Here is a 16,413-nt window from a genome sequence, read left to right on the forward strand (position 1 = left end):
GAAACCTTCGAGCTTTAATGCTTTTATGCTCCTGACATTATGACATCACAAAAAATCGGTCTTCTATTAACATCCAGCCCCTTCTAGAAGGATGGCAGAAGGGTATAAATATGACAGGAGATTATATTGAAGGGTATTAACTAAAAATATTCTGTGATTGAATATCTTGTGATATATAAATGTGTAACCAAATTTTATATCTATATTTCCTATTTGCTTGTTTTTAACTGCTAAATATACTTCTTTAAGATTTAATACTGGTAGATGTCTCATCTAAAAAGACCATGAGATTTGCATAGTTTCTTAAAGATAAAGGAAATGAAATATTGATCTGTCTAATAAAGTATTCATCTTTAAATAAGGCAGAATATTTTTGGTGTTTTATTTTATACCCTTGTGTATTGCTTCAACACATTATAAACCGAATGAACTGAAATAACGCTTTTTAATGTAAAATACACATCTAATGTTTTATTCTTAAACAAAATTTGCTAATACTACTACAGAAAAACTGTTTAGTAAGTTTCTGAAAGCAAAGGGAAAACTTTTGCTGATCAGAATGTCTACTAGCTGCGTAATGTATTTTGCAATATTTATCTGTAGAAAAGTGAAAATATTTATTTGAAATTCTGAAAATTGAAATTTCTTCACGAGGTCGAAAACCAAAATTTGAAATGTAAAATACTGTACAGAAATCTAAACTCGATTCTTTGAGAAAACGAATTTCAAAAAGTAAAGGCTTGATTTTAGATTTTCCTAAATCCGTATACCCAATTAATTTTCTGCTTTATATATTGACTTCGATTTTCGGTGTCTTCTGACAACTGTCTTTCGAAAAATTTTATGTAATAAGATGTTGCTAAGTTATACATTGCCATAATTACAAGTGATTTATTATTCATTAATTATATTTAATGGTATTTCCAAATAGAAGTCTTGTAATGAATAATTGTACAGTTTTAGAAATATTAAAACATTTAAATTTTAGTATGACACAATCTTTTACTTTTAATAATGTCTGGATTCTTTTGGACATTCTTCCTATAGAGACTTTGCTAGTGCTACAGATCGTTATTATAATTTCTCATTCTCTGGGCTCTTTGAATTAGTTTATCCACTTTTTTTACTTCTTCTTCGTAGGTTTTTATATTTGAAAATGTTCCATATTTATTGAGGTTCATATCGAAAATATTTTAGGCCGACCAAGTATCTGAAGTCCTTTAGAAGTAAAATACTTTTTTCTGAACCCTGGATGTATAGCAAGTGGTATTGCCTTGTTGAAACATTGCTCTTCCAGAGGAAGCGCACTACCTTAGGTTGTAGGAAAGAGACATTTTTCCAACATGTTTTGTATTTTTGTGATTTTACACTCCCTTTAATTATTTCTATGTGTCTGTTACCATAAATGTATATTCAGCTTCAAATCATTAAAGATGGATTGAGCTTAGTTCAAATGCAGCCTTCTTTTTAAATTTCTCCTTACAAAACTGCCATTTGGCAAATATAGGTGGCTGCAATCTAATAGCCCCGCACTTGTGGCTGAGCTTTCAACACCCTCTTCCTTATCTTATGATTCTCATTCATTAGATGTTTTACTTCCATATTTTTCATTTCTGGTAGAGCTGACGAAACTTGGAAGTGTAAGAAAGATTTAACATTAGAAAATAACGGATTAATTAAAACAAACCTTACAACTAATAATAATGTCTTTTTCACCTTACCGAGATCCCTTTGTTGGTTATCAGTGCCTTGCATTTACGAAGATTTAGAAGTTTCGTAAGACTAAAAGAACTGTGAAACATTTATCGTTATGATTTCTTTGAATTCATTATTATAATAGCAATACAAGAACTATTGTTATTATGTAAAAAGATGCGCAAAAAAAAAAAAAAAAAAAAAAAAAAAAGAAGACAGAGGGAGAGAGAGAAAGAGATGTGTTATCTTATACCATGCAGCCAACCCGATTGCCTGGATTCGAACTTAGGGCAAACTACCAGCTTTCAGCTGTCTTAATCACTCGACTATTGGTATTATTCATATTATTAACACCAGACGTAAATAACTAGACATAGACTTAGGCCACTGCTATTAGTCATATTATTAACACTACACATAAAAGGGAAACTTATTTTTAATGAATCTGTATAATTCATATTAATTAATGATAAAGTAGCATGATGTAGCTTACTTACTCGCACATTCCTAAGACTCCAAACATTTTATTTCTAGACTCCGCAGTTCTTCTAGGAGTATTGCAAACTGCCACAAATCTTCAAAATCTCCTTTTCCAATTTAAGATTCTAGTGTAAGTGGTACCACGCTGTTCAAGCCCGAATATTTAAGGGTCAATGGGATTCTGATTTAACTGAGAGTCAGTTAAGTTTTCTTGTGAAGGATACTCTGAATGTGTTCTTAGAAGAAATTTCAACGAGTAGAAATCTTATTCTTTCTTTTCTATTGCTTTATTTAATATATCTCCATTTAACAATGATAATAACTTTATGAAAGGAAACAATTTCTTAAAGTTAAAAAACCTCTAAAAAACGAACCTCGGCCTTTTTTCTCGTTTCAAGACTATAAGTTGCTACGTTGATAAAGTTACTCTTCTGAAAGCGAAAAGTAATATAAAACTCATAATACCATGTTATTCAAAATTCCGCCAATGAAACTCACGTTTTTAGCCAATCTATCCCTATTTAAAATTTTTTTCTATTATATTTAATTATAAGATTCAGTAATTTTATCGTAGTATTTCGTCTTTATTGTAAATAAATATCCTAATTACATTGATGCGGTTATTCAGGACATCCGTAAGAAATTGAAATTTTCTGTTTCTTCAGATACTTTTATATCGCAGTTAAAGACTACACATAGAGAAGTCGCAGAAATAATGTAATAAGTAATGTAATCTTATTGTTTTCTACTCACATATCCAGTTTTAGAAATATTAATAGTATCACTTTTTACTTTATTTTAAACTTTCATGCATTAACCTCTCATATATCATATTTATCTTGCTATTAAGTTGGAATATTTGGTATTAAACTCCACTAATTCAAAGTACTGTAAAATGAGGTAAAATTTCATATGATATAAAGAAACGCACCAGTTTTAAATTTGAAAATTTATGCATGTTTTGATAAAACAGTTGTCTACAATAAATTTAAATGTGATTTTTTTTTGTAATTTTAACTAAATTTTAAATTAAAACTTGTTATTTTGTTACTAAACAACACTTACTAAACTTCAAGTTTCAAATATACTATTCGTTTACATATGTAATGTTTAATATTTTATTATAAGATGCAAAATCAATGATAAAAATCGCAGTTTTAAAAACAAGAACTGCAGCTTTAAAGATAAATAGTTGTAACAATTACTTAGATTTTGATCCCATTGTTAACATCAGAACACATATCTCTGAAACTTAATATTTTAACTATAAAGCATTCCCCCAAGAAAATTTAAACAATAAACAATTTTATTCTAAAAAGGAAGTTTAAATGACGTTAGTTCTTAACTCAGGTTTGTAAATTATTAATTTTTTTATTAATGTAATAAAGGTGACTAGTAATTTTATAGTTTAATGCTAAACATTTTCAGCAAAATATGAAACTTTTCGAAAGAAAACCGTTTAAATAAGTCTTGCTAAAGACACTAGTTGAAAGACAGTGGATGCGGTCTAAATTCAATACATTCTTTCGTACGCAGCAGTACATATCGAACTTTACAAATTATCGATATGTTTGAAATTTTCTCAATTCTTATTACTCCGAACTTCTATACTTAGCCATGTTTCCATTTCCATTAAAAATTGTGGTCTAATAATTTCGATAAATTAGTCTCTGATATTTAAAAATGTTTCTGATTTTTATGTTACTTAATACTAGTTATACTGATTAGTCTTACTATAAAATAGTGTAAATAATTAATAATAATAAAATGCTATACAGAATAAAAAATTCTGAACGTTTGATATAAAATAAGTATTCGTTTATATCCCCCTACATAATACCGATTTTTCATTTCTTCATTTTCTTGAATTTAAATTTCTACCAAAATTATTAAAAACTTTTCAACTTATCTTTTTTTCCTTTTAATTTCAAGCCCTTCGTTGAAATCAAGGTGGAGAAACAGAGGCACCGGCGATCAAAGCGAATGATTGGCCTGAATTGTGAAGAGAACGCTGATGAAGTTCGATGCTGTCGTTATCCTCTAACAGTGGATTTTGAGGAGTTTGGCTGGGATTGGATCATTGCTCCGAAGAGGTACGAGGCAAACTATTGCAGCGGGGAGTGTCCTTATGTTTTCCTTCAAAAATATCCTCACACACATCTTGTCCAGCAAGCCAATCCTCAAGGTTCGGCTGGTCCTTGTTGTGCCCCAAGAAAGATGTCTTCGATATCAATGCTATACTTTGATGCTGACTTTAATATCATATATGGCATGTTACCCGGGATGGTTGTGGATCGATGCGGATGTTCATAGTGATATCTACATCGATATTAGTTATACTTGTCTTTCGAAAGACTTCGATGCCTGTTCACTCTGTGATCTTTTTTCGCACACGAGGACTGTGGGAAAGGCTCTCTGTCACAAGCACATGTGGGAAAGGTTTTATGTCACAAGAGACCACCTATTCAATTACACTCAACAGTGCGCAACAAACCGACATCGCTGCTGTGCAGTTATTTATTATGTCAAACAGGGATCTAAGTAGTTGCGTGAAGAATGGATACGAAACCACGACACGTTAGAAGTTCATAACGTCAGAATTAGTTAATTCAAAGATTGACTACTTTGAAATACTTATGTGACAATTAGGATTTATTGACGTTTTTCTTCAAATAGCACTGTACATGTTTTATCCAAGATTGCAAGGTTATTAGCTGTTATCTCTGTATTTTTTAGAAAGAATAGTTATTTTGGACATTAGAACAATTGTGATGATCTATACCAAACACAAGATGAATTGAAAAATGAAATTAGCGTCTAGTTTGTTGACTTTCATTTCATGTGAGTGAAAGCTTAATTTAAGTTTAATATGTGCGGTTTATTTATTTTTTTCAAACGTTGTTTTATTTAATTTTTTTATTTAATTTTTTTATTAAAGTTTCGCCCGGAATTATTAGGAAAGTTTATTATAGAGAGTGATATTAAATAAAATTTTATCTGAATTGTTTTTGAAAAATACCTAATTGTCTTCTTACGTTAATATGTGTTTATTAATCCTTGTAGTGTGTATTTCTTAAAAGATAATATGTTTTGTATTATATTGTTTCAATCTTATCGTATAGTATCATATTTTAATCTCATTTTGGAGTATTATATTTTAATTTCGTATGACTGGCCATCTAAAAGTTAATTTATGTTACTTAACTTGGCGAAACTGTTTTTCAGCTAATCAAAATCTAAGGAGAGAAATATCTTTGTAGGTATAACAACCAAGTTCACTTACGGTTACCTGAAAAGAATGCTAATTTGTTTTTTATTAATGTTTTGTTTGGTTTTTTAACGCAAGCATATAGTTGCTATTTTAATCATTTTTTCCAAGCAAAAAAGTTGTTGATTTTTTTCCCTCTAATACGATCAATATTTTGTATTGCGTAATAACGCAGCTTAAGGTACTTACCTACTTTCTATCAACCATGAAAGTTGACAGAAATCCCACCAAGCTTGTGCCCATCATTCCGGCGGAACTTTGAAGGAACATATAATTTTTTATATAGTTAGGTAATCAACAGATACAAATCACGGATATAGCATGTAAAAAATTAAGTAACAATGAGCTCAAATTTTTGACGTTCATTCCAGCGAAAGAAATAAAGGCCCTTGTCATGCCCATTAACGCACATTTTTTTTAATTCCCAAAGCTTTGAAAATACTCCACTGCATGCAGTTACGTTGAAGTCTAGTTCCAAATTTCGATCATTTTTTCGAAATGCCAGCGAAAACACAAAAATAGCAATTACCTTATATTCTTCTTTTCTAAAAATGGCTTATCAGGGATTAATTTTAGTGTTCTTAAACTTAATATGTTTCACAAACATTAATCAATCAACAAATGGACTGTATTCCTACACTTTTATTTTATTACACTTGTCAGCGATGCGAAATAATTGATACAAAATAAGCGAGCCATTCTACATGGCTGTCACAAAAACAATTCTATCAATCAAATTATATTGTTGCCACACATAAAGTTCAAAACTAAAGGAAGAAAAACAAAAGGAATTTACGCTGATTGCAACAATAAAATGAAGCAAACGATACTCACATAAACATCCTGGCCCTCGTTGAAATCCCAGGGGATTTCAACAGTTGGAGCATTTTGAAACTTCTTAGTCTGTAATAAAGATAAACATAAGAAAAATAATACAAAATATTATATGCGAAGCAGTTCAGTTCGATGAAATGGTCGCGATTGTGTTACTCTAGATTCCGGTAGATCAGCCATTATTTGACTTGCAGTTTTAGCTCTAAATTTGCAACACGTGATACAAGATCTTACTACTTTTCGGATAGCAGATCTAGCAGCTATGATCCAAAATTGTTTTCTAATTAAAGATAGAAGAAGTTCCGGTGCTGCATGCAGATATTTGACATGAAAGTGTCTAATTATGATTTCTGTCAGATTGTGTTTTGAAGGTAATAAGATTGGATGTTTTTCATTTTCTGATAGTTGCGCATTTTTCAGTCTTCCTCCTACACGTAACACTTTGTTGTCATCTAAAATTGGACACAAGCTAAAGAGGTTGCTGTTTGTAGATAAGTCCTTTCCCAACTCCAAACATTGAATTTCTTTAAAAAAGTGAAATCGCTGTATTATTCGGACAATACAGAAAGTTGCAGCTCGAATTTCATTACTAGATAAAAAAGACGTATTTCTTTCTAGATATGCTACTTTAGAATTGGATATGAATTTTAATATCCAAGCAAATATGTGTTGTAACTTTGGAAATGAAGATATATTTGATATCATAGCAAGTTCCTGTACAGGTTCAGAAACTACAAATGAGACTGTTTTACGTGCATCTGGTAATGCCTCTTCATCTATAAGAATATTTTTAGACAAGGCAATCTCACTGCACTTTAACCAAGAAGGACCATTCCACCACAATTGATGAGATAATAGTTCTGCAGGAAATAATCCACGTGAAGCACAATCAGCTGGATTTTCCTTTCCATCAACATGACTCCAGTTCTCAGGTGGTAAGATGGATTGTATTTCAGAAACTCTATTGGATACGAATACTTGCCATTTTTTAGGATCTGACCTTAGCCATGACAACACGATTTGTGAATCACTCCAAGCTTGCACTAAATCAAAATTTATAACTAATGCAGCTTTTACAGACTGAATCAAGCGTGCCAGTAACACTGCTGCACATAATTCCAGTCTTGGAATCGTAATAGATTTTAATGGTGCTACACGAGTTTTAGCTGTTACGAGTTTAAGATTAATGTCAGAGTTATTGCAAGTTTTGATATAAATAACTGCTGCATAACCACTTTCAGACGCATCACAAAATCCGTGAAGTTCACATCGAAAATAATCAGGTAGCAGAATTTTCCTAGGTATATTTATAGAATTCAAAAGTTTAACTTCTCTACATAGATTTCTCCAATTTCGATCAATCTCTTCTGTTACAGGATCATCCCATGATAACTGTAATTTCCACAATTGCTGAAGGATAATTTTAGCGAGAATTACAAACGGAGCTATCCACCCCAATGGATCGAATAGTTTTGCTACGAATGACAAAATAATTCTTTTAGTCGGAACACTTTGATACTCTATTACAGAGACATTACATTTGAATTCATCATTGTCCGGATGCCATTCCAATCCCAGAACTTTCAATGGTTTGTCTTCTATTACACGATGAATATTGTCACTATCTGTGTTTGTTAAGCCAGAGGTTTTTAACAATGACGGTTCACTTGTCGACCAATTGTGAAGCTCAAAGCCACCACTTTTTTAGCAGTTGTTGCAATTCGTCTATCAATGCAATACCTTCCGAACTATCTTTTACACCAGTTAACATATCATCAACATAAAAATCTCTTAAAACTATATTCTTTGCCTTTGGAAAGTTCAATCCTTCATCAATCGCTAACTGACTCAAAACTTTGGTTGCAAGATATGGAGCAGCTGCAGTTCCATATGTAACTGTTTTCAAACGACAAACTTGTATTTGCTTATACGGGCTATCTCTCCATAATATTCTCTGAAAATCTCTATCTTTTTCATGAACCTTTATCTGTCTGTACATCATTTTAATATCAGCGGTTATTGCAATGTTATGAAGTCTAAATCTTAGTAAAATACAAATTAAGTCATCTTGTATTTTTGGGCCTATCATTAGTGTATCATTTAAAGAAACACCTGTGGTTGTTTTAGCGCTCGCATCGAAAACAACTCTCAGTTTTGTTGCTAAGCTAGAGTCCTTCAACACGAAGTGATGTGGGATATAATAGTGTTTATTCTCTAATTCATAATCTGTGTCTGGCACTAATTCTACGTGTTCTAGTGAAAAGTACTTTTTTATAAACTGAATATACTGGTTGTAAATTTCTTTCATAGATAACAGCCTCTTCTCCAAGTATTGAAATCTTCTGTACGCCACTTCACGGGAGTCACCTAGAATATCTCTATTATGTTTGAATGGTAATGCAACTGAATAACGACCTGATGTGTCTCTAAAATGCGAGTTTTTAAAATGTTCTTCACAAAGTTTTTCTTCATTTGTTAAAGGTTGTACATTTGGAAACTTTTCTAACTCCCAGAAAGAATTTACTAACTCATCTGTGTTTGTATTCAAATGATTTACATATACTGGCTCAAAATTTGTAGATTCAAAATTTGTAGTACCCGAAATTATCCATCCCAACCTCGAATTTAGAGCAAATGATAGATCAGGACCACGTTTGACAATTTCTCCCGTCATTAAATGCAGAAATACATTTACTCCAAATAAAATGTCAACTGGTTGTGACTTGTAAAATAATGGATCAGCTAATTGTAAATCACTAAAGTTATCGAAGATGATTGATGGCAAAGATACATAGGGAATGTTATCTGTCACCTTGTCCAGTACAAACGCTGATGTTGATACACGAATATCACTTTTAAAATGAGAAGTGAATACTAAATCGACTTCCCCATTACTTATAGTATTAAATTCTCCTAGACATGATATAGAAATGGAATTATCTTTCACTCGTAATCCTAATTTCTTCACACAATCCCTTGAAATAAATGATCTCTGAGATCCAGTGTCACATAAACATCTACACTTCACAAATTGTTGCTTAGAATTTTGAACTTTTATTAAAGCAGTACACAATAAAATGTGACTGGTTTGCATTCGAATCATAATGAGAGGCACAAACTGTAGCTGAAACGTCCTTAGGACTCGTTAATTCATCTCTTTTAGGGATAGATTGCGTAGGCGGAGATATACTGTTTAACTGAGTTTTATTCTTTGAATTATTTACAATGTGCAAAATACTGTGATGCTTCTTAAAGCAATGTTGACATGTATTTAAACTCTTGCATTTTTTGAGCAAGTGCATATTAGATAAACAATTAAAACAGTAACGATTAGATTTTACAAATTCTATCCTTTGCTGAACCGATAAATTTAGAAATTTCGAACATTTGGCTAAACTATGATCTTCTTTACAATAACCACAACCCAAAGTAGCAACCAGAACATTATTCTTATTTTGAAACACAGATTTAGGTACCTTATTACTTGTTGATTTGCTATTTTGAAGTGTTCTTGCATAGTTTTTTAGGAATTCAATTAAAGTCGTAAGTTTTGGAATTTCATTACATTTTAACTGACATTCCCACCATAATTTTGTAGAAGGGTCTAATTTTTGCAAAATTAAATAAGTCATTAAAGTGTCACCAAAATTATCAATGGTTTGATTCAATACTTCTAAAGAACGAATTACTTCATTAATATTGTCAACTAAATTTAAAATAGCAAATGCTGATTCATTTTGAATAGTTGGTAAACTTAAAAAACGTTTAATAAATGCAAAAATTTGTTCTCTCTTATTTGAATATCTTTCGTCTAACAGATTCCATGCTATTTCAAAATTACAATCCGAAATTTGAATGGTTTGAATAATGCGATATGCTTCACCTTTCAACGAAGCCTTCAAATACTGCAATTTTTTAGCATTAGATAAATTTGTATTATTTCTTACACAAGCACTGAAAAGATCTTTAAAAGCTATCCATTCTGTAATATTACCACCAAAAGTCGGTAATGTTAACTTGGGTAATTTAATATTGTCAAGAACCTGTTCTGAAATTACACCATTAGAACTATTTTTATTATTTTGATTTTTTAATATTTTTTCACCTTTAAATTTCCACAAATAAATTTTATCTGTGTACTCCTGAACATTATCTATTTCGTTTTATAATTCTTTAGTATCTGTAATTAAACTTTCGATTTCAGAATCAAGCTTCCTTAACTCAGTTTCTTTTTGTGTCAATAATTCAACACATTCCTCTAGTTCTATTAAATTAATTTCATATGCAGTTAAAATAGTTTCAATTTTCTTTACATAATTAGTAACACTCCTGCGTAAGACCGCTCGTTTTGTTTTAAAAGTTATAAGTTCACTCATAATTGATCAATTCAAAAACAGAAATTGTTCTTAAATCACTTAACACTATTATTAAAATGAAATCGAATTCTATGTTGTATTACAACATTGTTCTTAAAATTTAACAACAAATTAAACGAATTTTTGTTCAAAATCCACTTAACTCACAAAGTGGATAATTTTCACCAACCATATGCATATTTGTGTTGTTAGAATACACTTAGAACAGTCACTATCTTCACTAGCGCTCCGGCTCGACGGACCAACAATAAATGTTCTTAAACTTAATATGTTTCACAAACAATAATCAATCAACAAATGGACTGTATTCCTACACTTCTATTTTATTACACTTGTCAGCGATGCGAAATAATTGATACAAAATAAGCGAGCCATTCTTCATGGCTGTCACAAAAACAATTCTATCAATCAAATTATCTTGTTGCCACACATAAAGTTCAAAACTAAAGGAAGAAAAACAAAAGGAATTTACGCTGATTGCAACAATAAAATGAAGCAAACGATACTCACATAAACATCTAGTAACGCAAAAAAAAAAGGCGAATACCTTATGTGTGTGTCGTAACAACACGCTTATCCATTATTGACCAAATCACACTAGTCTCAGCTTTTGTTTGTCGAAAATGCACGACGAGAAAGTACGTAAGTACCCTTGTTTTTAATGCCTGGAAAGATTTGCATAAAACATTTTGCTTTCTTATGATATTTACGTATCATGAAAAAAATATTTTTCGAATCTAAAAATTTTTTGAATAAGCTATGATACAGAATTTTCTCATTTAAATTATACTATTTTTCAGAGCAACCATACTTGTGAGATATCTAAAAAGCATACGAGAAAAAAAGGTGGACTAATATTTGTTTATAGTAATTAACTTCCAGTGCAGCTATAAAAATATCAAATTTCGCTTAAATGGTAAGCTTCATCACTGCCATAATAAAAAAATACATAGAATTATTTAAGGAATCGTGAGACTCTTGGCTTTTTTATTTGTTTAATAACCTGCGCTTCATTATTATTTACTCGTTTTGTTCGTATTACGATATATGAATATCAGCCACTTTCCTCAGAGTAGACTTACAGTTCTCATATGCTCTGCATTATACAGTTAATCTACCTTATTACGATATCCCAGAGGAAATTCAGAAGTCTCTTCAGATAATTATTGAATTAGAAAGGAAAACAAAATTTCTTTTTTTTAAGTTTTATAAACTTTTATTATTTTACAAATCCAGAAATCCAGAAAGTACATATGCAAGAGCACATCTATTCGAATTCATAATTATGTTATTTATTGACTCTTATTTAAATTTTAAATTTCGTAATCAATCATATTCTTAAATAGAATATAAATTATCATGTATCGATTTCTCCAACTGAATTAACCAGGTTGTTAAACATTAAAAATTTCTCATAGATCTAAATTTACTCATTCGAAAAATATAATTTTACCCTTAATATATATCTAAGTTAAGCTGTGATGTGTATGATAAAATTTTACGTAAATTTAAGTTTGACTTGACTTTGTTTTTTTTTACAGATTGGTTTGTTTTATGTATTCATTGTTCATTTTTTTTTAATTCTGCTTTATAAAAGCAGAAAAATGTATTCTAAAAATATTTTTAGAATACTAACATTCAGCCTTCCGCATCATACCGAATTATGTGTGTGAATCACTGATATTTTTAAGGCACTCGATGTACATTTATCAAAGTTGTCAGAACTGATTGAACTTGTCGCGGTGCTTTAACGAGCAACGCAAAAATTGTTACAATACTGTAGTAAGTAAAGTAAAAATTCCTGATTTATATTTGTGAATTTCATTCATTTACTTTCTAGGTGGCAAAATGTAAATGTAATTCTAAAGAAATGTTGTTTAATCTTTTATAAATGTAACGTTTATTACATTAGACTACTGTTCTTTATGGATTGCACAATCAATTAACAGTTTATTTTTTCTAGAAAAAAGGCCATTGCCTTAATATAGGTCTTGCAAAAGATATAGGAATTAATATAGCTTATTTTCTTGCTCTTCATTTTATACAGATGCTGGAATTTATAAATTTTCTTTTGAATCTTATTTTAAAGTGCTGTTTACGTACTTCACTTGTATGTGTTTTACTAAGAGTAAAAAACCAAATATTAATGTTTTTGTCAGAATCTGCACTGATAAGATTAAGATTCTTTCATTAATTTAAATAGTCTTCATCATATTCAATATGTAAGTCTTATTTCTTTTGGAAGACCTGGATTCTGCAAGAAAAGAAAAAAAAATGATCCTTCTGATTGACCGTATAACCATTTACTGCATGTATTATCTCATTCGCTTATCATTTATAAACCTTCTGAAGACGTCTAACCCTTTTATCTCCTGAAGAATATTTGCTGGTTTATACAACATTTTTTTTAATGTCCTAGTATCAGATGAGTGAAAACATGATGCTTCTCTTCAAAGTGGACATCCAATTTGCCCGTTTTTGATGAAATTTTATTTCTCATCGGGCCAAACAAACCTACGTGCACTGATACATTAAACTGCCTGTAATATACGTGCGGTATTGCCATCAACTGGATTTTGTTTCTTACCGCTTTTCAACTGGATTAAGTTATTTTTCGGTATTTTGATTGTCCCATTAAGAGGAGATAATTTTTTCCAAATAAAATAATGAAAACAGACTAAACAGTATTGCTGTAACATAATTTTTGTGACAGAAATGAGTAAGATACTTAAAGCATATCAACAAGACTGCGTTTCAAATTGTTTTACATGTATTTTAGTCAGAGTAAAAAAGCGTTTATTTTAAAGCAATAATAGCAAGTGCAACTCCATAAAAACCAGAAGTTTAAGGCAATAAACAAAAATACCATGTAGAAATGCGCTTTTGAAAAGGAAACAAAAAATTTTCCAAAAATTTAAGAAGTTCTCTACCCCCACTTCTACCACTCCAAGTAAAGCCGCAAAATTTTTTCTACGATCGAGAAAGCTATATTTCCACAACATTCCAATAAAACTTTGGATTATTGTATGAAATGCGATTATTTTTATTATGCTTTTTCATAGACGACTTCAGAAATAAAATCATTTTCTAATTGAAAAAAAAAAATGTTATTCAAAATAAGAGTTTTGTCAGTGAGATTTTGACTGCCATATTGTCGTCATTGTGATTTGAATGTTTGTGAAAGTTCATTTAGATGTTTTAAAGTTGATGGTTAGTTGCAAATGTATATTATCTGATAAGCAAACAAAAACTGCCCTTTTTATCAATATCATTTGGATTTTTTTATTACTTGTTGCCAAAGACAAAAGTATAAAATGAATTAGAAACTCTGTGTACAATATTCTAGATGTGAAAACTTTCTCATGAAAATTCATAATGCTGAACAATACAAATGGTATATATTGCATTTATTTTTAAATTAATAATGAATTCATAATTAAGTTTTTTGTAAAAATGTTTTACAAATGTTCTTTTATGTAAAAATTTTTAAAATTTCGAAGTTTTAGAAACATAATTTCCAAACGTATTATGAATGTAATTTCGGGAATGAAAATAAATATTTTAATGTTAATGGGTGAAATATTAAATTTTTCGCTAATTAAAATTACAATATTAATTAAATTAAAATTACTAATTAAAATAAACTCCTTTAATTTGTTTAAGAAAATACATTATTCCAAGTTTGTGTGGTCGAAGCATTTGAAGCTTCAGTTATGTTTAAGCTATTTATAAACAGTGTTTTTCTGGAATCCTGGAAAACTTTTTGAATAGCAGTTTACGCAAAACCTTTCATTTATGAATTTATTGCTACTGCCAAAAGAGCGAAAGCAAAAGCATTGAATTTTTTGTAAGCAAGGATGAATATAGTGTACGCAGGATAAATATAGTGTACGCACAAGTGTCTTTTCACTGGCATTGTAAAATTTCATAGGAGCTTGTTATGTTGATGGCTTATTCAAGAAGTGATAATAAATTTCTAGTTTTATACATTTGTGTCACATATTCTTTTTTTAAAACATATTAACTGTTTTGTTTCAGCAGGCATACATTTAAAGTTTCATTAAAAATCAACTGCTGTCAATTACTCAGAATTACTTTAGATGAATTATACATTTTCTAGGACTGCAATACATAACTCATCTAAAGTTGATTTCTTTTAAATTTAAATTTTATAATTTTAATTATTTAAAAGTTTTGAGTTCGTTCAATCTGCGATGGTTTCTAATTAAATTAATTATATTTTGACTTTACAATGAGTCAAAACTGTTACGTATTCAGTAAAATCCACTTTTAAAATTGTGGCGTCTTTCGTTTAAGAAGAGCTTTTATTTACTATTTACAAATTCATTAATCTCAATATGCTTCCAGAACCCGTTTCCAAAAACATCCATTGCTACAAAAGCATTGGTAGAATGATTTGTTTTAATGCTTTTGAAATGCAAAGTTGATTTTATAAGGTCAAAAATTTTAGTCATTTATGTCTAAAAATATGCATAAGTTGGGGAGACCACCTAAACCGATATTCATCCAAAAGTAGCTGCAGGGAAACTACGAGTAGCAGATGTCAAAAAGATCATTGTAGTGAATTTCTGATTGAAAAGCTACCATAATATTTTATAAGAACATATGAAACTCAAGATGAAGAGTTCATGAACTGGAAATACGACTCTCCAGGGCCGCATTCGGCTGATCAATATTTTACGTATAATTATTTTTTTTATATTTGCTATACTATTTAAAGATGGACTATAAAGTTATGAAGATAACCGGGTGATTCTGACGATATCTTCGTCTTTTATCTGTTATTGTTTCGCCCACCAGCGGCCGAGCGGTAAAGACGCTGAACACTGGTAGTTCGGTCCGAGGTTCGAATCCCGCGAACGGGCTGGCTGCATGGGCGTTTTCGTGGTTTTCCCCATGCGTAACGTGTATACGGGCCAGTTTCCCTTAGAAAGTCCTCCACGAAGGCATCCCTTCCTTTAGGCAGATAGCCCTTGTGTGCTTTGCCATAATTAAATAATCCAATCCAATCCAATCATGTTATTGTTTCTTTAAGAACCATTTTCAAAGTTAACAGTGACATCAAAATCTTGGTTAATATTATTCAAAAAGGCGAAGAGACAAAATGGCGGGAAAAGGGAGAAGAGCAAACCATCTATGTGGATTGGACATTCAGATGATCAATATTTATGTTTACCAAGAGATATCTTTCGAAATGAGAGTAATCGAACACAATTTGAGAGAAATCACCGAGTAGTAAAAATGTTTAGCCTCTCTCTGTGCACTCAATCAGTTAATATCATTGAACAGTCGGAAAAGTTTTCTGCCCGTGTGCTTGACGAATTAACATCAATTATTAACAAGCCGTATGTAGTACAGAGAACTGTGAACACTACAATACGTTTAAAAATTATCAAGAGGATTAAAACCTCTGGCCTGGAAGGCAACCAGCAACTGAGTAAAACTTCTAAGGTAAGCGGCCTGCTTCGACTCGCTGCTTCCTCTCTTTCGCTTGGCAAAAAACCACAACTTAAGTACTTGGCGTTCGCCAGACAAACTTTGCAAACAAAATACATTAACGCTTATAATTCTGGCCGGAAGTAGAAAATAAGAAGTGATAGTAAAGATTTAAAATAAAATAAACGTTAGTAAAACTTAAGATCCTTACAACCTTTTTTTAGTAATTCAGAATTTTTACTAATTCAGGCAAATTTCAGAATAGCGGGAGTTCGACGATAAGGCTACAATAATAATAAAATA

General features: G+C 30.7%; 2 protein-coding genes across 2 annotated transcripts in view; one reads left to right on the forward strand and one right to left on the reverse strand.

Annotated features, from left to right (window-relative positions):
- The window catches only part of myo (growth/differentiation factor myoglianin), a 108,055-nt gene extending 93,415 nt beyond the window's left edge, over positions 1 to 14,640 (forward strand). The window contains exon 4 of the mRNA XM_035359371.2: positions 4,108 to 14,640. Within this exon, the coding sequence (XP_035215262.1) occupies positions 4,108 to 4,488 (381 nt within the window). The 3' untranslated portion in view covers positions 4,489 to 14,640. The remainder of the gene's footprint in view (positions 1 to 4,107) is intronic.
- Positions 1 to 16,413, reverse strand: part of Tcs4 (Threonyl-carbamoyl synthesis 4) — a 500,068-nt gene that overhangs the window by 415,868 nt on the left and 67,787 nt on the right. The window lies entirely within an intron of this gene.

The sequence above is a fragment of the Stegodyphus dumicola genome, chromosome 2, assembly GCF_044657685.1.
Source record: "Stegodyphus dumicola isolate Sdum_Otavi_A_Nest chromosome 2, ASM4465768v1".
NCBI classification, from domain to species: domain Eukaryota; kingdom Metazoa; phylum Arthropoda; class Arachnida; order Araneae; family Eresidae; genus Stegodyphus; species Stegodyphus dumicola.